The sequence below is a fragment of the Babylonia areolata genome, chromosome 22, assembly GCF_041734735.1.
Source record: "Babylonia areolata isolate BAREFJ2019XMU chromosome 22, ASM4173473v1, whole genome shotgun sequence".
Lineage (NCBI taxonomy): Eukaryota > Metazoa > Mollusca > Gastropoda > Neogastropoda > Buccinidae > Babylonia > Babylonia areolata.
Genome location: NC_134897.1, coordinates 5,601,701 through 5,624,525, shown reverse-complemented (window position 1 = coordinate 5,624,525; position 22,825 = coordinate 5,601,701). Strand labels below are relative to the sequence as shown.

The window sequence follows — 22,825 nt, the reverse complement described above, 5'->3', positions numbered from 1 at the left end:
ACCATTTCAGTGGTAGACAGAAAGGACAGGCTGATCATCCTTGGGGATTTCAATGCCCGCGTCGGCGTGGACTTCTCCTCATGGCCAAAAGTCCTTGGACAGCATGGCACTGGCAAGTGCAACTCAACGGACTGCTTTTGCTCTCGCTCTGCATGCAGCATGGACTGACCATCACCAACACCCTCTTCCAACAAGTGGACAAGTACAAGAACACATGGATGCACCCCCACTCCAAGCAATGGCACATGCTGGACTATGTGATTGTCTGGCAGAGGGACAGAGGTGATGTTTCCATTACACGTTGCATGAGAGGAGCAATCTGTTGGTCAGACCATCACCTGGTACGCAGCAAGATGAACATCAGACTTGCACGCAAGCTCCAACCAGCCAGGCAGAAACGCCCTAGGAAGCTGACCATCCACCGCCTCCCTATCACCATGGACGTGCTGCAGCAGCAAATCCAAGCAGCTCTCCAAGAAATTCCTGCATCAACCGATGTTGAAGAAGTATGGAGCACCTTTAGAGATGCTGTGTACACAGCAGCAGCTTTGTACAGAGAAGCCACAAATACTGGTTTGACGAGAACGACTCTGGAAGCTCCTGAACACACTGCATGTACAGCATCAGGATCACATTTCCAATAAAGACTGCCAAGGAAAGAAGAACCAGTACTTGCAAACCAAGCAACTCGTACAGAAGAGGCTGCCTGAGATGAAGAACACCTGGTGGGAGAGTCCGAAGAGCTTCAGTCCGCAGCTGATGCTCATGACATGAAGACCTTCCATGATAGTTTCCGAGCTGTGTATGGGCCGAGAGTCACAGGATCAACCCCTGTCCGAGCCTTGGACCAGACCACCCTCCTGACAGACAAGAAAGATATCCTTGCCCGTTGGGCAGAGCACTTCAACACCCTCCTCAACAGGGACTCGTCCTTATCTGACGAGGTAATTGCAGCCCTCCCACAGCTACCAGTCAATGACTCGCTAGCTGCCCCTCCCACCAAGGCTAAGACCCAGAAGTCCAAGGATACTTCAATAGTCCACATTTACAAATGGAAGGGAGACAAAACATCCTGCGATAACCACCGTGGTATCTCTCTCCTCTGCATCGCCGGCAAGATCTTCGCCTACATCACACTGAACAGACTGGTTGACCATGTCTCCAACACAGTCATTCCTGAAGCACAGTGCGGCTTCCACTCAGGCAGGGGGACATGTGACATGGTGTTTGCCGTACGCCAGATGCAAGAGAAGTGCCGGGAGTAGAACAAGGAGCTTCACATGGTTGTTGTAGACCTGAGTAAGGCCTTAGACACGGTGAACCGCCGTGGTCTGTGGAAGATCCTCCTAAAGTTCGGCTGCCCAAAGAGCCTAACCCAGCTGATTGCGTCATTCCACGATGGCATGCAGGTGAGAGTACAGGAAAATACTGACGTCGGATCCGTTCCTTGTGGTAAATGGAGTGAAGCAGGGCTGCGTCCTGGCACCCACACTGTTCTCCATTCTCTTCTCTGCCATGCTGATTGACGCCTTCCAAGACAGTGACCGCGGCATCTACATTCAGTTTCGCACAGATGGCAAACTTTTCAACTTGTGATGACACCACACTAAGTCCAGGGTGTTCGAGGCACTGTTGAGAGAGTTCCTCTTCGCTGATGACTGTGCGCTTGCTGCACACACCCATGAGGACATGCAATTCATTATGGACAGGTTCTCAACCTCCTGCAGGCGCTTTGGACTCACCATCAGCCTCAGCAAGACCGAGTCCATGTACCAACCAGCTAACTCACAGAACACTAGTGCCTCCCCCCACCTGCAATCAAGATCGATGACACAGAGATCAAGTCAGTCGACAAGTTTTGCTACCTGGGCAGCACCCTATGCAGCCCTTGATGCAGAAGTGACGCTGCGCATTGCCAAGGCCAGCTCCGCCTTTGGCAGACTCAACAACAGGCTGTGGAACAACAAAAGCATCAGGCTTAGCACCAAAATCAAAACCTACAGAGCTGTTGTGCTGACCACCTTGTTGTACTGCTGTGAAACATGGACGACGTATCGCCGTCACATTCAACAACTTGAGCAGTTTCATCAGAGATGCCTACAAACGATCCTCGGCATAAAGTGGCAAGACAAGGTCTCCAACCTCCAGGTCCTAGAGAGGAGCGGCCTGCCCAGCATCGAAAGCCTGCTGATCCAGTGCCATCTATGCTGGACAGGACACATTGTCCGCATGACAGACAGCAGGATCCCGAAGATGCTATTGTATGGCCAGCTGAAGGAAGGCCACTGTGAACTTGGAAGACCCTGCAAGCACTTCAAGGACACCTTGAAGACAAACCTCAAAGCCTGTGACATAGACGTCGCTTCCTGGGAAACTGATGTCCTTGAGGATGCTCTGCTCCAGTGGCATAAGACGTTTGAAAACAAGAGAATGCTGGCCATTAAGGAGAAGCATGAGCGAAGGAAGCAGGGCTCAACTTCTGGAGACGTTTTCCCTTGCAAATGTAACACCTGTGGGAAGTGCTGCGCATCCAGAATTGACCTCTTCTCCCATATGAGGACACACACCGACAGATAAGTCTGCCTGCCTCCTCGTCCGTCAGCCCGACAGGAAACTTCATCAGTTATTACTAAAGAATATGTATATTTATATGTGTGTGTGTGTATATATATATATATATATATATATATATATATGTATATATATATATGTATGTATGTATCTATCAGTATCAATATGTATGTCAGTCATCATTTTTATGCTGAAGACACTCAACTCCAGAAAAGTGATACCCCTGAAAAATTGTTGTCACTCTTGCAAGGAACATCCAACTGCTTCCTGGACATTCAAAACTGGAAGACTCTAAATAAGTTACAATTGAACGCAGACAAAACTGAAGCAGTGATCATATGAACTAAACAAAAACTCTCTTCCATCATAACTGACACAATCAAACTTGGCACAATGGCAGTACATCCATCCCTCTTTCCAGTTCAGGCAGGAACCTCAGCGTTGTCCTTGACAACACACTGTCCGTGCAAAAATTTATCAGTCAGACATGTCAATCCTGCTACTCTCATTTGCGGCGCATCAGTTCCATCCAGAAATATCTGTCCACTGTCGCAACGTGTAGATTTGTCATTTCTCTTATTCTCTCTCGCCTTGACCTCTGTAACTCTCTGTTGTCTGGTTTGCCTGCTGCATCCATTCAGTCCCTTCAGCGCATACAAAATTCTGCTGCCCGACTCGTCCTCAGAAAACTCGTCCCCATCAAAGAAAGAGCCTACAAGTCCCTCGTCAGGCCCATCCTCGAGTACGCCTCCACTGTATGGGACCCCCACCAAAAAGACGACATCAGCAAGCTCGAGGCAGTACAACACAGAGCGGCGAGATTCGTCCTAAACCGACACAGAAACACCTCAAGTGTCGGAAATATGCTGGAACAACTAAAGTGGCCCAAACTACAACAGCGAAGGAAATCAGCTAGACTCGCCATGCTCCTCAAAATCCATCACAACCTGGCCAAAGTCAAAACAAACAACCTCATACCAAAGAACAGAAGAGGGAGAGGCCACAACCAAGCGTACAGAATACCATCATGCCGCACTGACTACCAGCAATTCTCATTCCTGCCACGTACCATCAGAGAGTGGAACTCACTACCAGAAGCTACTGTCACCGCCCCTTCCCTTGAGGCTTTTGTCTCAAGGATGACCAGAATGTCTTAGTAAAAGCCCTGCCCCGCCATCATCCAAAGTAAGTCAAGTGAGGGACTAGGGCTCTGCTGGTCGGGGCTTGACCCCGGGGGCCGCTTCGGTAGCCGGAAAGGCCTGGTCCTGATGCCTGAAACAGATGATGGCTTCCCCCCCCCCATCCCCCTCCCCCGCCCACCCCCCCTTGGGCCCACCATCTTTCTACCCCCTCCATCCCATCACCTAGGAAGGTGGGTCATGCTGCTGCGCTCCTCACCATTATGGTGTCAGAATGGTCAACATGATGACCGTGGACTCCTAACAGGAAGAAGAAGAAAGAAAAGATCTCAGCACATCACTCCTCTTTTGCAACATCTCCACTGGCTCCCTGTCTCACACAGAATAAAGTACAAGATCAGCACTCTGTGTTATAAATGTATTCACAAATCTGCCCCTTCCTATCTCTGTGGCTACCTTCACATCTACACTCCATCTCGCTCTCTATGATCGGCTTCGGATCCACTCTGTTTACGCATACCCAGATTCAAACATTCGACTGTTGGCCTGCCATTCTTTCTCTGGACCTTGCAATTGGATTGAACTTCCTCTTTTGCTTCTTCAAGTCTCCGCACTCAGCTCTTTCAAGTTTGGCCTTAAAACCCACCTCTTCCCAAAATAGCCTCCCTTCCCTGCCTCTTCCTTGTATTCAGTTTCTCCAGTTTTAGAGTTATGCATGCGTGTGAATGACTGGTGTGAAAGTGCTTTGATTTGTCTCTGCACAAGATTCAGCACTATATAAATACCATTATTATTATTATTATTATCATGTGTGTGTGTGTGTGTGTGTGTGTGTGATGATATAGTTATAGATATTTGATTTCATTGCATGTATTTATATAATTATAAGTCCAAAAGGACAGCCAAGGGCTGAAATATTTTGAAAAATTGTTTGGACTTGTTAGCTTCTGTTGTCTTTTTTGTTTTTGTTTTATCTAATACACACACATACACACCTCACATGCACACATCTCACACACACACACACACACACACATATATGTATATTTACACACACACACACACACACACACACACACACACACACACACACACACACACACACACATGCAAAGGGATATTGAGAGTTCATGTTTATTTTGATCAGAGTCGTTCCCATTTTTGCAGTGGCAGGAGAAGAGAAGGTGACCCTCTCAGCATCTCAGAGAGCTCGAATTGAGCGAAACAGACAAAAAGCTCTGCTGCTGAAACAAGCCCGGTTAGCCAGTCAGCCCTACACACGTGATGGGCAAGTAGCTCTTCTCTCTTCTGGCTGTTTTATTTTGTTCTGATGAACAGAATGATTGAAATGTTTAACTTTAAGATTTAGTAAATGATAAATAACTTGCATGTGGAAACAAATTGAGAAAGACAGGGAGGTTGTGAAACAATATTATGCGCAGTGGGTGACAAAAACAGTGTGTGCATGTGTCTGTATATAACTGTATCTCTTTTTTTGTCACAACAGATTTCTCTGTGTGAAATTCGAGCAGCTGTCCCCAGGGAGAGTGTGTCGCTATACTCTGTGTGTGTGTGTGTGTGTGTGGTATTGAATTTATACAAAGTTCAGTAATGACCAGTCTGTACAAAGACCCTTTCAGGACTGATTTTGAAATTGATAACACTCTCAGTGGCTGATGGTTGTACTATTTTTAATTTCTGTAGAATGACCCCTTCAGGATACAAACTTAGTGATTTTCTTTCACTTTTTTTTTTTTTTTTTAAACTCAAACTGGATGAAAAATTCCCCAACACTGACCACTAAAGAGACCATTTCCTTATTGATGTTGAAAATTGACATGGAAAACCCTTATGAAACCAGAGTTGATGACTTTGCACTTTGGTGTGCTCAACATCAACAAAAAACCTGAGGTTCCCAGGACAACAGGTATTATTTCTTTTTACTTAAAATCATACTGTGTACTACCTTCTAAACGCCCATTGTAGATCTAGTAAATGCTCATCCCCCATTTTGGGTCAAAAATGCATATGTAAAACACCTGGTAAACATGCAGCTCCCGCTTTGAAAAAAAGTATGTGGGTGTGGCATAGGCAGACATTGCAGTTGAAAGACATGTAATGTATACAATCTTTGTGTAAAAATAAAATGAACTTGTATCCATCAGAATTTGATTGTCTGTTAGTTGAACAGCAGAAAGAAGCATTTTCTTTTTGTTCAGTACAGATGTCTATTATTATACATCATATCATTATGGATATATATGTTCAAACTGTTATAATCATTTTCTAGTTCCTGGAACCTCTGAACCATCAAGAACTCTTATGCAGACTCAGTTTGGGGTCAGCCCTGTGTTCCCTCAGGTCTACGTTCCCCCAGGTACAATGTCCCCCCAAAAGTTCCCTCAGGTCTGTTTTCCTCCAACTCTGTATTGTGCCCTTGGTCTTTGTGGCTGCTGTGCCTTTGTTGCACCTGGTCTGTGTTACCCCAGGTCAAGTCACCCAGGTCTATGTTTCCCCAGGTTTAAGACCATTGCTGACCACTATTGACCGTAACCCAAAGGTGCTCAGATTGCGTTATTTGTCATATCTGTGCATTATTATGTCTTGGCAAGTGTTTGACCGCTGCCTGACCACTACTAACCACTGACCACCTTTGACCACAGATAACTACTGGCAGCTGACTACTACTTACCACTGCCCACTAGTGACCACTAATGACTGCTGGCCACTAATCATTGATGGCCACTGGCCACTACTGATGGTTGACCACTGAGTACTGCTGACCACCAATGTCCACTGACCACTGATCACCACTAACAGCTGACCTATGGTGACCCCTAATTACCACTGACCACTTTGCTTATATTAACATCTTTCCGCAATATGAGTAGTCACTTACAATATTGATATTATAATTAATATTATTATGAGCATTTACGCCTAATCTTGAAAGTAAGCCCTTGGCATTTACAAATAGATCACATATGTAAATATCAAAAAGGAAAATTTTAACACAAGATACCAAACATCATTGAAAACTATTCATCCCCCCCCCCCCCCAACCCCTCACCCCCACACAATACACACAAGCACGTGCGCATGCACACACACAAGTCATAGCACACAATCATAAACAGTACACAATCAAAAATACCACCAACAAATCCTGAAACTATCAAAACTCACTCACTCACAGATAGTCATTTACACAATCAAAAATACCACCAACAAATCCTGAAACTATCAAAACTCACTCATTCACAGATAGTCATTTCAGTTCATACTGGAAACGGATGAGCTGTTGAGAATTAATCTGGAGGGGAAAAGGTGGGTCTTCAGACTTGATCTGAAAGATTGCAGTGAAGATGAGTAATGTAGAGGCTGAGGAAGTTGATTCTAAAGAAAGGGGGCTTGGTATGAAAAACTGCGTTGGCCATACGTTTTGGTTCCAGCAGGGAGGATCCTAAGCATACGGGTGTCAGAAGAAGAGTGGAGTTAGCGTGAGGGTATGTAAGGATGAATGAGATCAGAAAGATACTGTGGACCAGAAGCTTCAATGGACTTGAAACAAAGAGAGACCACTTTGTAAATAATTCTTTCGTGTACTGGGAGCCAGTGTAAAGTATGAAGGAGAGGAGGGACACGATCAAATTTACAGGAATGAAAGACAAGATGAGCAGCATAGTTCTGGACTTTCTGAAGCCTAGCAATGAGGTAGCTGGGTGAACCAATGAGTAGGGAATTACAGTAATCCAGGCGGGACTGCACAAAGACACAGAGGAGAGTTTTGGTTGCATCTTCAGTCAGGAGATGACGAATGGATGCAATTCTGTGAATTTCAAAGTAACACAGTTTGCATATATTTGCAACATGCTGCTGATAGGAAAGAGACTGGTCGAGTATGATACCAAGATTGCGGGTGGAAGAGGAAAGAGGAATGTCAGTGCCACTGAGGAAGACTGAGGAAGGCAGAGAGACTGAGTGGTAAAGTCTTTGTGGGGTGATAATCATGATTTCTGTTTTATCCTCATTTAATTTAAGCTTGTTTTCAGTCATCCATGTCTTCAGATCGGAGATGCAGGCCTGAGTAGAGTCAGTGAGAGAGGGAAGGAGAGATGGAGGTCCTGACAGATACAGCTGGTTGTCATCAGAAAAGCTGTGGTGGGCACAACAAATTACGATTCAGAATGGTGGAAATCGGTTGTGTATAGAGAACAAACAGAATGGGCCCAAGCACAGAGCCTTGCGGCACACCAAACTGTACATTGGAAGGGGAGGATGAAAGACCGCAAACAGAAACAACATTGGACTGGTCAGACAGGTAAGAGCGGAACCACGAGAGAGCAAGATCGCAGATTCAAAAAGTGCCGATTCAGACGGTTGAGGAGAATCAGATGATCAACAGTATCAAAGGTGGTTGAAAGATCAAGGAGGGAGAGAATAGAGATTTCATTGTTGTCAAGAGAAGTTAATAAATCGTTCGCAGTTTTGAGAAGGCCTGTCTCAGTGTTATGACCGATGCAGTAAGCAGACTGAAATGGGTAATTTAAGTTATTGGTGCTGAGGTGGTCAAGAAGTTGAGCAAGGACAACTTTCTCAGTTACTTTTGAGAAAAAGGGAAGATTAGAAACGGGTCTGGATCGAGACTGGGCTTTTTGAGCAGTGGCCGTAAGATAGCAGACTTAAACACAATGGGAAAAGAGCCAGACAGAAGAGAGTTGTTGATAACAGCAGTGATGTGTGGAAGAAGTGTGTGAAGGCAGTGGTTGAGGAAGGAAGCGGGAAGAGGTTCAAGTTTGCATGTTTTAATGCTTGACTGTCTGATAATTCTCTGACAGTGTCAACAGAGATAGGCTGGAAAGAGGTGAGGGGGTTGCCAAAGAAAGGTGGGTCAGGAAAGACGGAGGAGGCGACAGAATGAGAGTCACGAGTCTGACGGAGGTCCAGGATCTTACTTGTGAAGAAATCTGAAAGTGCTTGTGGAAGTTGGGAGGGTTGGATATAGGTGGGAAAGAGAGAGGGGTCGGATTTGCCAAGGAGTTTGTTGGTGATCGAATACATTTTGGAGGTGGCACATGCAGCAATTTTGATATGCAGTTTTAGCGGCATGTACTAAATTGTTCACAGCTTTGTTAGCAGCCTGAAATATTTGTTTGTGAATGGTGAGGCTTGTTTTCAGCCACTGTCTCTCGGTTCTGCCACGCTCTCACTTTGCTTCCATCTCTGGGGGCCACCGTCAGAGAACCTCGGTGATGGCGGGCGCTGGGAGACCCTGCGTCTGGTGGCAGGGGCAAACTGGTCCAGCAGGTCAGCCAGCAGCTGGTTGAAGTCATCGGCAGAAACAGGGGGACACCCCATTCAACCCTAGGGAGCTTACAGCTGTGGCAGGCTTCCCTGCCATATTGATGTGGAAAAATGCAGAAAAAAAAAAATGCTGAAATCAACTGTTTTTTTCGCAAATTTATATTTTTTTCATTTATTTTTTCAAAATTAAAGTCACAAAGGAAAAAAATCATTTCTAACTCACACTTGCTTTTGTTTAAATGAAGGAGGAATGCACCTAAGTGTGACCAACACACACACACACACACACACACACACACAAGATACGAAAAAATAAAATAAGGTACATTTTATGCATGTATAAATATATGAGATGTAACTGAACTTTTTAAATTTTTTTATACTATTAAGTAATGCATTATAAGCTTAATTATAGAGAAAAAATGATGCAATGTGAAAAACTCAACATGGGTATTAACAGTGTGCCTGTCTGCTTTATGATTACAATTAGTATTAGAAAAAATGACATTCACAATTCATTTTCATCATATTACAGATTTTTGTGATAACCCTGATTCAGTAAGACCCAACATATATAATTACTTCATAATCTAGACCATTTTTTAACCAGTTCAGTGCCAGAGAATTTTGTAAAAAAAAAAATTAAAAAAAATACTCTCCACTTGCCAGGGAATTTTGAGGATTCGGGGGTAATAAATCACAAAAAATTCTAGCACAAAATCTGTGGGCGATACAGAAAGAAAATAAATGTTTTTGTGAAGGAAAATGAGTGCAGATTCGTAGGCATCTCTTGTGAAACTGCTCAAGTTGTTGAATGTGATGGCGATACTTCGTCCATGTTTCACAGCAGTACAAGGTGGTCAGCACAACAGCTCTGTAGGTTTTGATTTTGGTGCTGAGCCTGATGCCTTTGTTGTTCCACCGCCTGTTGTTGAGTCTGCCAAAGGCGGAGCTGGCCTTAGTGATGCGCAGCGTCACTTCTGCATCAAGGGCTCCGTTGCTGCATAGGGTGCTGCCCAGGCAGCAAAACTTGTCGACTGACTTGATCTCTGTGTCATCGATCTTGATTGCAGGTGTTGGGGGAGGCACTGGCATTCTGTGAACTAGCTAGTTGGTATATGGACTCGGTCTTGCTGAGGCTGATGGTGAGTCCAAAGCGCCTGCAGGAGGTTCAGAACCTGTCCAAAATGAACTGCATGTCCTCATGGGTGTGTGCAGCAAGTGTGCAGTCATCAATGAAGAGGAACTCTCTCAACAGTGCCTCAAACACCCTGGCCCTGGCATGGAGTTGCCGCAGGTTGAAAAGTTTGCCATCTGTGCGAAACTGAATGTAGATGCCGCGGTCACAGTCTTGGAAGGCGTCAATCAGCATGGCAGAGAAAAGAATGGAGAACAGTGTGGGTGCCAGGACACAGCCCTGCTTCACTCCATTACCACAGGGAATGGATCCGACATGTCAGTATTTTCCTGTACTCTTGCCTGCATGCCATCGTGGAAAGACGCAATCAGCTGGATTAGGCTCTCTGGGCAGCGGAACTTTAGGAGGATCTTCCACAGACCATGGCGGTTAACCGTGTCGAAGGCCTTAGTCAGGTCTACAAAGACCATGTGGAGCTCCTTGTTCTGCTCATGGCACTTCTCTTGCATCTGGCATATGGCAAACACCATGTCACATGTTCCCTTCCCTGAGCGGAAGCCGCACTGTGCTTCAGGGATGACTGTGTTGGAGACATGGTCAACCAGTCTGTTCAGTGTGATGCAGGAGAAGATCTTGCCAGCGATGCAGAGGAGAGAGATTCCACGGTGGTTGTCACAGGATGTTTTGTCTCCCTTCCGTTTGTAAATGTGGACAATTGAAGCATCCTTGAAATCCTGGGGGACCTTCCCTCTCTCCCAGATAGACTGGAACAGGGCGGTCAGCTTGTCTGTCAGCACCTCGCCTCCATACTTGTAGATGTCAGCCTGGATTCCATCTGCTCCTGGTGCTTTTCCTGACATTTTCAGCTTCAGAGCCTTCTGGGTCTTGGCCTTGGTGGGAGGGGCAGCTAGTGAGTCATTGACTGGTACCTGTGGGAGTGCTGCAATTACCTCGTCAGATATGGACGAGCCCCTGTTCAGGAGGGTGTTGAAGTGCTCTGCCCAGCAGGCAAGGATGTCTTTTTTGTCTGTGAGGAGGATGGTCTGGTCCAAGGCTCGGACAGGGGTTGATCCTGTGACTCACGGCCAATACACAGCTCAGAGACCATCATAGAAGGTCTTCATGTCATGAGCATCAGCAGCGGACTGAAGCTCTTCAGACTTTCTCTCCCACCAGGTGTTCTTCATCTCATGCAGCCTCTTCTGTACAAGTTGCTTGGTTTGCAAGAACTGGTTCTCTTTCCTCTGGAAGTCTTTATTGGAAAGGTGATCCTGATGTTGTATATGCAGTGTGTTCAGGAGCTTGGAGATTCCAGAGTAATTCTCATCAAACCAGTCTTTGTGGCTCCTCTGTACAAAGCCGAGTGTGTCAGCTGCTGCTGTGTACACAGCATCTCTAAAGGTGCTCCATACCTCTTCTACATCAGTCGATGCAGGAATTTCTTGGAGAGCTGCTTGGATTTGCTGCTGCAGCACGTCCTTGGTGACAGGGAGGTGGTGGATGTTCAGCTTCCTAGGGGGTTTCTGCCTGGCTGGTTGGAGCTTGCGTGCAAGTCTGATGTTCATCTTGCTGCGTACCAGGCGATGGTCCGTCCAACAGACTACGCCTTTCATGCAGCGTGTAATGAAAACATCACCTCTGTCCCTCTGCCGGACAGTCACATAGTCCAGCATGTGCCATTGCTTGGAGCGGGGGTGCATCCATGTGTTCTTGTACTTGTCCGCTTGTTGGAAGAGGGTTTTGGTGATGGTCAGTCCATGCTGCGTGCAGAGCAAGGGCAAAAGCAGTCCGTTGGAGTTGCACTTGCCAGTGCCGTGCTGTCCTAGGACTTTTGGCCACGAGGAGAAGTCCAGGCCGATGTGGGCATTGAAATCCCCAAGGATGATCAGCCTGTCCTTTCTGTCTACCGCTGAAACGGTGCGGCTGAGCTCCTCGTAGAAAGCTTTTTTGATGTCATCAGGGTTGGCCATCATCGAGGCATAGCAGCTGATGACTGTGAAGAAGCGATCCTTGGACAGCTTCAGATGCAGGGTCATCAGCCTGTCATTTATCCCAGGTGGAAGGCTGTCAAGCTGTCGTGCAAGTTTGGTTCGTATGGCAAAGCCCACGCCTGAGGTTCTTGGGGTGCCATCTGGTGTCCCAGTGCAGTAGAAGGTGTAGCCCCCTCCAACTTCCTCCAGCTGGGTTTCACCTACAAACCTGGTTTCGCTCAGGGCTGCTATGTCCACCTGGTAGCGATCAAGCATTCTAGCAGTGAGCACTGTGCGTCTTTCTGGTCTGTCGTCTCTGTCTAAGAGGGTGCGAACATTCCAGACACCCAGAGTCAGGGCATGACTGCGTGCAGAGTCGTGACTAGGCATCCTCTGCCTGTCCCCGTTACCACTTCTCCATCGCCACAGGGCTTGGGGAAGCTGGGTGTTGAAGGGCTAGCTTGTCATTCTGACATAAGCCTGGTTGCCTGACCAGCACATGTGACTTTTTTTTTTTTTTTAGTGAGGAGGAGTTGTGCAGTCCCTTCCCCACTCTCTCGCCTACTGACGCTTACAGTCCCACAGGAGCAGATACTGCCACGTGTAGGATGGCCTCGGCAGGTGCAGGTTTTTTCTTCGGAGCTCTGTCTCCTAGGAGGACTTTCAGCCAAGGATAAGAGCTCCCCGGCCTGCCCTTTGGTCATCCTCTTCCACCTTCATAGCCATTGGGAAAGGTTTTCTCCTCCGCCTGGTCCGTCGTTGGGAGACTTCATATGTGGCAGGTAGTACTGGGTTACATGGTACCAATAGCAAGAGCTAATGCACCTGACCTGACACACAATTTAAATAAACAGATATGAATAAACACACACACGCAAACATACACACATATGCAGGCACACACACACACACACACACACACACACACACACACACACACACACACACACTCACACTTACATGTGTACACACACACACACACACACACACACACACAATACATACACACACACCAATACATACACACACACATACACACTCACAGCACAAGAAATATGCAGATTATTAATATGCAGTCTCACAGATCTGTGTGAAAGGGCAAACAGGTCCAACACTAAACATAAAAGCACACAAGTTCCAACACATACACACACACACACACACACACACACACACACACACACACACACATTCCTACCATAACAGCCTGATGGTTCACTGAATGGAAGATCCTTGTTGTGGAGTGAGCTCGGAAACTGCAAGCATGCACACATCCAAAGACACACCTTGAGTGCAATGTTGAACACTTTGCAAACTTTATTTGAGGAAGATAGCGATGACTCAGAGAAAGGATGCTTATCTCATCCCAGTCCCTCCTAAACCCGATGATCCCGTAATCACTGTGCTAATCATGATTACTGATTATGAATTGGAAGTAGAATGATACACCAATAATAATGATAATAATGGATTCTTATATAGCACACGATCCAGAAGTCTGCTCTGGGTGCTTTACAAAAACACTTTTGTTTACATATCACATTACATCAATGTCACATACACACACCAAAATGTGGCAAAAAAAACCCCAACTAAACACACCTATACACACATACATGCCCCTCTCCACCCCCTGTGCCCCCAATACAAATGTCATGGAATGGAGTCCAGTCTACCAGACCTTTTTTCCCCCTATCTCTCTCTCTTTTACAAGGGGTAGATTCTGCCGGTAGTGGGCAACACCATCCCTTGTGGTGCTGTTGATTCGTGGATAGCGTCAGAATGTATGTAGACATTGAGGTGGTTGGGGTCGTACCAACGTGGTGTCCATGTCATGACTTCATCAGGTCAGGTCAGGATAGGTCAGCTGCAATCACATGAACTTGTGTACAGTCCATGTTATTTACAAAAATTGTAAGGAAGGCAGTGACTGAGATAATGGACCGTGACACTCCTTCACAAAAAAGAAATCTTTACATTAAAGGTTAATGCTCTTTTTTTTTCATCAAGCCTCAAGAATATGATTTAAACTTAAGGGGGTTTGCAACATCCACACATTAATAAACAACAATATGATTTTAAAAAATGATGAAGAAAAGGTACAACACAGAGGACTCACACATGCATGCTCAAATAAACTAATGCACAAACACTGTTGTATGAGAAAGGTCCCCTCTGTTGTTCTACTGTATGAGAGAAGGAGACAGAAACTCTGTTTAGCAGAATGCGAGCTCCACATGTAGAAATATTTTATATTTGCAAGTCGTCGCAAACTCTACAAACACCCAGCTTTTAATAATTTATCAGCTAAAATCTTCCCACAACTACTGTCACCTCTGTTAATGCTACAATCATGCTCGCTTCAACACCTGGTGAGAAGTACAGAAAAATATAAATAAACACCACTGACTGCCCAACAAAGGGGAGTCCCTGACCCACAGTCTTGGGGTCCAAATGAATTTTGCATTGAACGAACATTCAGCCTTGGACTACTGAGCTAGGTAAAGCTCACATCATTAAAGTGATGACTCTTTATTTTTATGGTGTAGTGCCAAACCCAGTTACCAGTAACACCTCACAACACAAACATGCCTTACTCCACACGTCATTCTCACGTTACATCATTTACAACAAAAAACGTCTATGAACCAAACATTTAGATTCCTTCAACTATTTATGTATCTATTTATTCTTTTTTTTTTTAAACTGCCCTCACATTTGGCAGTTGAAACTGATTTGGGACTGATCCGTGACACCTACGCATCACAGCTCCAATGACATTCACAGACACACAGACACACACATGAACACACACACATTCACATACACACATATACACACACACACACACATTCCTATATTCTGTAGCTTACGTTAACACATCCCCCCCCCCCAACCCCCTATTTCTACAATTGCAGCTCCCATCTCTCTCTCTCTCTCTCTCTCTCTCTCTCTCTCTCACAGTATACACACAGTATACACACACATGCACATGCACAGAGTTCTCATGACAAATATATGTACACACCCACACACCACACACACACACACACACACACACATACTGCCACCAGTTTGCTGCAAGAAGGGTGGGAAAAGATCTCTAATGCTATGAACGTGGCATCTGGCATGTTGCTGAGTCAAATATATTTGGGAAAGCCTAAAGAGACTGTTCCATTTTGAAGAAATCTGTGCATTGTTGGTTTGGAAATTATGCCAATAATGGTTTGATTAACAAAGGATTGTGCTGTACCTTTCATGCCAGACTTATGGCCGCTCCCTCTGTCTTTCTTTCTTTGAGGTGATCAGTGGTGTGTTGGCCTTGTGCCTGGTTTTTGAGGTACTCTTTTACTTTTCATAGGATCTCGGATTTTTCCAGATGTAGACCACTCATTGTTGGGCTACCAGCAAGCCTTTCGACTCACTAATTTCCCCTTGACGCCTGCATGTCCAGGGCAGTATTACCATGTAAGCTTTTGAATATGAAAGTTGCACAGTGCCTCATCCACTCTGGGCTCCCCATTCCAATTTCATTGCCGCTACTGACCACTGACCACTACTAATTACTGACCACCATTGACTACCAATGACCACAGACCACTGTTGACCACTTACCACTGATGACCACTAGCCACTACTGACCACTGATCACTACTGACTGCTGACCACTACCGACCACTGTTGACCGCTGACAAGTGCTGACAGCTACTGAGCACTGAGCACTACTGACCACTATTGACCACTGACTGCTGCTTACCACTGACCACTTACTACCACTGACCACTGAAAAATCACTCAACTGATAACATTTTTCTGTATTAAATACTATTATTTGCAGTATTAGTTCTTTTTAATTGGTTTTGACTACCAACCATTGGCCACTGCAGGATTACTGACCATTGCTGACCAGTGACAACGGCTGACCACTACTGACCATTGGCCACTACTGTTCATTGACCACTAACCACCATTGACCACTTATTGTTGATGTACACTGGCCACTTCTGACCACTACTGGCTGCTGGCTACTACTGACCACTTTCTACTGACCACCACTGGTGACTGACCAGTGCTGACCTGTGACAACTGCTAACCACCACTGACTACTGACAACTGTTGACCAACACTCAAAAGTGTATGTATACATACATTGGCCAGGGGGAACATAGACCTTGTGGAACTTGACCTACCAAAAATATTTTGGAGATGACATAGACCTGGGGGAACATAGACCTGGGGCAACATAGACATGCTCCCACTCAGTTGTACTCACTGTTCTTTGTGTTTACCATTTTCTGTCTTCTTTTCCAAGCCAAACGGTTAAGGGAGCTGGTAGAGAGATTGACACAGGAGCTGGTTTCTTCATTGAAGAAGAGGGACAGGACAGGATTGGAGCAGAAAGGTGCCAGAATCAACTAGGTACTGTGCCACAATACTGCAGTCATTCATTTGTTCTCTCCATATTTCTGTCTCCTCTGTTTTACTTTCTTTTCGTGTACCTCTAAGTGTCATGTGCACATCACTACTTCTCTCTTGTCATAGCACATTTCTCTTTGTGAAGTTGGAGCTGCTTTGAGAGCATACAACTGCAACTGTGTGATGCAGTTCTCTTAGCCCACGCTTTCTTGCAATCCCACAGATTTTTCACAGATTGTCATTAGGCATGGAGGGCGCCCCTCACATTTCTGCAAGAAAGCATGGGCTAACAACCCTGCATTGTATGATTGTGTTATGGGAATGACCATGCTTTCTCGCAACGTGTGAGAAGGCATGGAAAGCCCCTCTTATTTTTTTTCATATATTAAAAACAATTTCTTTGTTATTGGGGTTTGTTTCTTGACATTTCACAATACAAGTCTTAGAGAAAAATGAGAGTGAAAAAGAAGAGAGTGGGGGACAATGAAAATGATGACAATGATGACGCTAGTGAAGACTTCAATGGTGAGTGTTTTAGTGTGTGTGTGTGTTTACACACAACTTAAGCCCTTGTAATAAACCTGCGTTTTAGTCGTTTGTCTATTCCTGTATATATGTATGTGTGTGTGGTAAACTTTAACAAATTTATTTTATCAGAAAATGATTTTTCTCCAAATTTGGCTCAATAGTTAAAGATAGGAAAAAATCAATTCTTTCCATACGTTCTAATTATAATGATAATGCACTTTTCAAAATGGCACAAAAATATAAAGAAGCAAAAAATGTTTCCTTGGTCAGTTTACTGTTATTTCTTATGTTCACAAAACAGCACCTTTATCTGACATACTGATTGATACTAGCATTTTTGGCATATTAGTCATTTTTGGCTCACATGTGTGTTTACACACTACATAACTATGTAATAACATGGTGTTTCGGTAGTGTGTGTTGTTGTGTGTGTGTGTGTTGGGTGTGTGGAGTGGGAGGTTAGGGAGGGGGAGGGTGTGTGTGTGGAGGGGGTGAGGGGGGTGTTTGTGTGGTGTGTGTGTGTGTGTGTCCATGGTAAACTTTAATTATTCAGTTTCTCTGGATATACTTAGTCTCTGGACATCAAATTCACCCTTTCCACATATTCAAATTATAATGACAATGCACTTCTGATAAGGGCACAGAATGTTTTAAAAGGTTTCACAGTCAGGCTACTGTTACATTTTTGTTTCTTATTCATGAAACTTATCAATTTAATGTGACATAATGACACACTGATTTATACAATAATTGCATTTGTTTTTTTATAATTATTTTTAGTTCAAGTAGGAACTTCTTTTGCTTACAGTACGGAAGGTACATTGATGCACACATCTCTCAAATGCATCAAAATGTACTTACTAAATGTACTATGGGAAATAGTTTTCTTAGACAGATCTCACTTTTCTTAAACATATTTTAAAATATGACTCAGGGCACAGAAAAGCTTTTGTGTTTTACACTCAGTGTAAAGGTCTTTCACTACCTACATTCTCTCAAGTGATCTTTTCGAAAAATGCAAGGGCGTAACCTATTTAATGAATATTCAGTAGCAAGCACATGCGATTGTTCACGATAACTTATTTTTTATTGTCATGAAAGGAAGCGAAAGAGTCAGCTAAATTTTATTCAGACAATAATTTGTGCATTGGCCCCATCACAAAGTGTATAATGTCCCCGAATGACCATCAGAATCAGCAGATCTTCTTTTATTTTGCCTAGAATGTTGGCTTTTAAGGAGACTGTTACACTTTGCTTGAAAAGTTGAACTATGCATGCATGTTTGAAGTGTTTTTTCTGGTATCAATTTCTGATTGATGCAAAACTGCGCTAGTCACTTTGAGAGATAACTCGCCATGTGTGTTTTCATGGATTCCGATAGTGAGTTGCTATTATTTGAGTGGAGAGAGGTTGAAACTGGCTTGCATATTTCAGTCAGTGACTTTTATTAGTGTACACACCTCAGGTCCCTCTGATTTCAGCCATGGAAAAGAAGACATAATCAAAATTCATGTCTGATCTGCCAAACATAATTTGTTGAAAAAAATGGACTTGTCTGGAGTGATTATCAATGTACATTACACTCAAAGATGTGTTTGGTAATTTCTTTTACAATCTGTCAAAGTCAGAAAGTCATGTTGTAGACAGGGAAAGTTTGAAACTTTGACAGATCTGTGTTATGAATATAAAGTAATGATGGTATAGATATGGATGCTTATATAGTGCCTATCTTCAGTCATGGACCAAACTCGAAGTGTTTTATAAACACAGAGTTTTTTGCACAACAGGCGGCCTTCATGGGTAGAGCTGACAGACGGCTGCTGTTGTGCGTTCATCATTCATTTCCTGTATCATTCAATCAGGTTTCAGTCACACACATGTAAACACTCGCACAGACATTCACATTTTTACATGTATGACCATTTTGTGTATTTACCCTACCATGTAGGCAGCCATACTCCATTTCGAGGGTGTGCACACTGGGTATGTACTTGTTTCCATAAACCACTGAATGCTGTCATGGATTACAGGATCTTTAATGCATGTATTTGATTTTATGCATGCGTATACACATGAAGGTTGTTCAGTCGCTAGCAGTTTTGGGCATATGTTGACGTGGAAGATTGGAAAATCTCCACCCATAACCCACCTGGTGCGATGGGGATCAAACTCAGGAAACCTGGGTGAGAATCCAGCGCTCTAACAATTTGACCACTGCACCCGTCAATGAAGTGCCAATGGATGTGGGCTGTTTGGCATAGAATTGTTCTGCTTCCAGCAAGCTCCTTTCTGTTTGAGAAACGCTAGTTTCTGATGGTGAGTTCTGGCGTTTTTGTTGTTTTTAGCAGAAATCACATGTGATCATGAAGGTGCCCCCAACACTTTTTTGCAGTGTGTGGAAGTACTTTGTCTGTCAACACCAAATTAGCTTAAAAATAGAAAAGAAAAAAAGAAGTTGTTTGCACATATTCCAGTCATGATGACAGTGTGTTAATGAGAAGGGCATAGAAAGCAATAAATGTTTCCAATAAGACCCTCAAACAAAAACAACAGAAAAACAACAGAAAACAAAACATTCCCAAACAATATACAACGGCACTACATACAAACACCTACACAAAAAACATGTATATAGTGCATATAGTTTTATATTATGTTCATCTTTGCCCTCATCTTGTGACTCTGAATCAGACTCTCCATCATCACACCCAGTCTGCAATATTCCATCTAATTCTTGTTCAACGGTGAATGTCAAAGCATGGTGTGACATTTTAAGAATTGGGCAGTACACATACACACATTTATTCAGAGAAAGGGAGGGAGAAAGAGAATGTTTGAACCACACTGAAGTTAACATCCTTCTGAGAAGACAAGTAGGGAGAAAGAGAACATTTGAATCTCACAGAAGTAAACTTTCTTATGTAGAATACAGTAAAGAGAAGGATATTATTATATATGCAGATGGTTCAGTCACCAAAGATCAGTATGGTTGGAGATTCACTGCAAAGCAAAATGGAAAAACAATCAGGGAGAGAGAATGCCATGTACAAAGTCACAACTTCCAGCCTCACAATGGAAGTTGAAACTGTGACACACACCATGCTTTGACATACAGAGAGGCTGTCATCCATAAGTGTGCCTGCAGATTAACATGCTGTAATTCTGAATTCTGACTGACACTATCAACCTCCTACAAAAAACTGAAAGTGGAATGGGAAGCCCAGAGTGGCATGAGGCAATGCGCAATATTTAGATGCAAAAGCTTTCATGGATGTACAGCCCTGGACATGCATCCTTTTTTGACTTTCTGAAAATGATTCTTGCAGCATTGTTCAAAATCATCTAAGGTGTGATAGCCTATCAGAAGGCAGACCAGCAAGTTGTGAATTGCAGTAGTCAGTGCAACTTAAGATCAAGGAACAAACAAGCTGACTGATTGCTTCACTAGTTAGATACAGTCAAATGGTACAGATTTTCCTCAGCTGGAAGTTTGTAGTTTTACATGGATTACTGAGATGGTAAGTGTATGGACAGAGCTGAATCGAAAAATGCACCCAGGTTTCTGCCAGATTGAAAATTGATATCAGCACAGCAGACAGTCAATGTGTGGTCAGAACAACAGTAGACTGAACCACACAATCTATGCCACGTCAATGGCCTCAAAGATCTTACCATACCCATTTGTGGCAAAACTGTGGCGGAATAATAATATGTGTGCATGCTCTTGTGGTTTATAAGATACAAAAAAAACAAAAACGTAAACATGTTATGAAAAGAAACATTTGTGAACAAATTTTGCCATCCTTGGCTGTAATTCTTTTAGTAAGATCAGCTGACTAGGTTTGGCATTTGGATAACATGTATCATTTAGAATCTGTTCCTATAAATATTGTATTTCACACAATTGTCTAAAAGATGAACCTCGTCTTCTGAACTGTTACAAGTAGCACGCAGTCTTTTTGTTTTTTTGATGTATTTTTGTACCTTCCCTGTTTGATCTGTAAGTCATGGGCACTGATAAGTGTGTTAGAGAGATCCAAATATGAGTGTGAATATGTGTGGATTATGGGAGCTATGTGTGAGTGTACTCATACTCGTACAGATGCATGCGTGAGCTCAGTGTTCTTTTTTGTGGAATCAATGTTGTATATATATATATATATATATATATATGTATGTATGTATACATACACAAACACATCTCTCTCTCTCTCTGTGTATAGATAGATAGATAGATAGATGTATTAATCTATTGACAGTGAACTGATTTTTCCAGTCATGATCTGTTCCAGTGCTAGTTAATATATCTTTTATGAAAAGTAGTTGCCACTGAACATTTTTGTTTGTATGATGATACATGCATTTGTAAGGTGTATATATATGTATTGTCAACATGAAACCAAAGGTGAACACTCATGTCACAGATACCTGAGTGCCACAGACCCAAACTCACATAATGTCAGTTGCAGTTTAAGAATCCAGACAATGGGTTTTTTGTTTTGTTTTTTGTTGTTGCTTTTTAAAGAACCTCACCAACTCCCCCTTAGGAAGTTGAGAAAGGTGTGGCCAACATGAATAGTAGACTGTTCAGAGTTAAATGCAAAATTTGATTCTTGTCATCCGTCTTGAATTACAGAAAGGATCACTGAGTGGTTCATGTGCATTACCAAACTGTGCTGTCTTTACTTTCGTGCCATCAACAACCTGTTTCTTGTATTTCACATATTGATACTATACTTTTGTAGATTTTTTTTTGTTCCATTTTTGGGGACTTTAAGATGCCCATTTGCATCCTCGGAGAGTTGTACCTGGTGAGTTTTCAAGAAACTGTTCCAGAAGAAGTCTCCCCAGAGCTTCCAACACTGAGTCTAATATGAGCTCTGATTGCACAGTTGTTGCGTTTCCAAGCTACAGAGTCTTCAGTGGAGCCACCAGCACAGATGCAGGACTGAATGAAGCTGTCTCTAAAGCCTGCTTCTCTCATGAGTTTTCCCAGAGTACCAAGGAAAGAAACAAGTGAAATGAAATATACCAAGACATACTGCATTCTTCTGTGAGAAGACACAAATGATCGATAAATGGCTCTTAAATATAGAAAACGAAAGTAGCTACGGCCGATAACCTCCCGATTGCAAATCTGGGTGTTTCTCTTGCATGCATGATGCAACTCTCAGCATGGGTACACACTCTACTTCATTTTCGCCAATGATGATCTTTTCCATTTACTCGCACACATGGTTAAGAGCATCCCAGCGGGCTTCCTTTTGCTCTGTAAATGATTTCTCTTCTTCCATGTCTACCCACATGCCTCAGAATTAAATCCCTTCCAAAAGACTTTGTGGTTGTATGCTTCCCTTGCCACGAGATCTTTCATGTATTTTGACAATCCCTCGGTTAGAGTAGCTGCCTGTTTGATCGAATCTTTAGTGATTTTTGCCATATTTTTCCCCTTTTGATTGCTCTGGTCTGTAGAAACTGGGTTCCATTTCCATGCTTTGTCACACATGATGCAGCATTTTTTTGGAAACAAAGCAGTTGAAGCATGCAGTGGAAGTTTTCTTTTTGTAAAGTTTTTGAAACACTCCATGAAATATGTAAAATGTATCGTTTACTCTATTTGCAAACTTCATGCAATCTTCAAAATTGGTACAGGTTTTGTGAACACTTCAAATTTTATATTTCTCAGTCTGAACCTTGCTTTGTTCAGTCACTATTTTATGTCTGTCTCGCGTTGGGTTACGCTGCTGGTCAGGCATCTG

The 22,825-nt window shown here is 43.5% G+C and overlaps 1 protein-coding gene across 1 annotated transcript in view; it reads left to right on the top strand.

The window, feature by feature from the left end:
* The window catches only part of LOC143297533 (DNA repair protein complementing XP-A cells homolog), a 51,997-nt gene that overhangs the window by 3,389 nt on the left and 25,783 nt on the right, over nucleotides 1-22,825 (top strand). Inside the window, exons 2-3 of the mRNA XM_076609946.1 lie at nucleotides 4,878-4,998; nucleotides 16,435-16,541. Coding sequence (XP_076466061.1) covers nucleotides 4,878-4,998; nucleotides 16,435-16,541 — 228 coding nt within the window. The remainder of the gene's footprint in view (nucleotides 1-4,877; nucleotides 4,999-16,434; nucleotides 16,542-22,825) is intronic.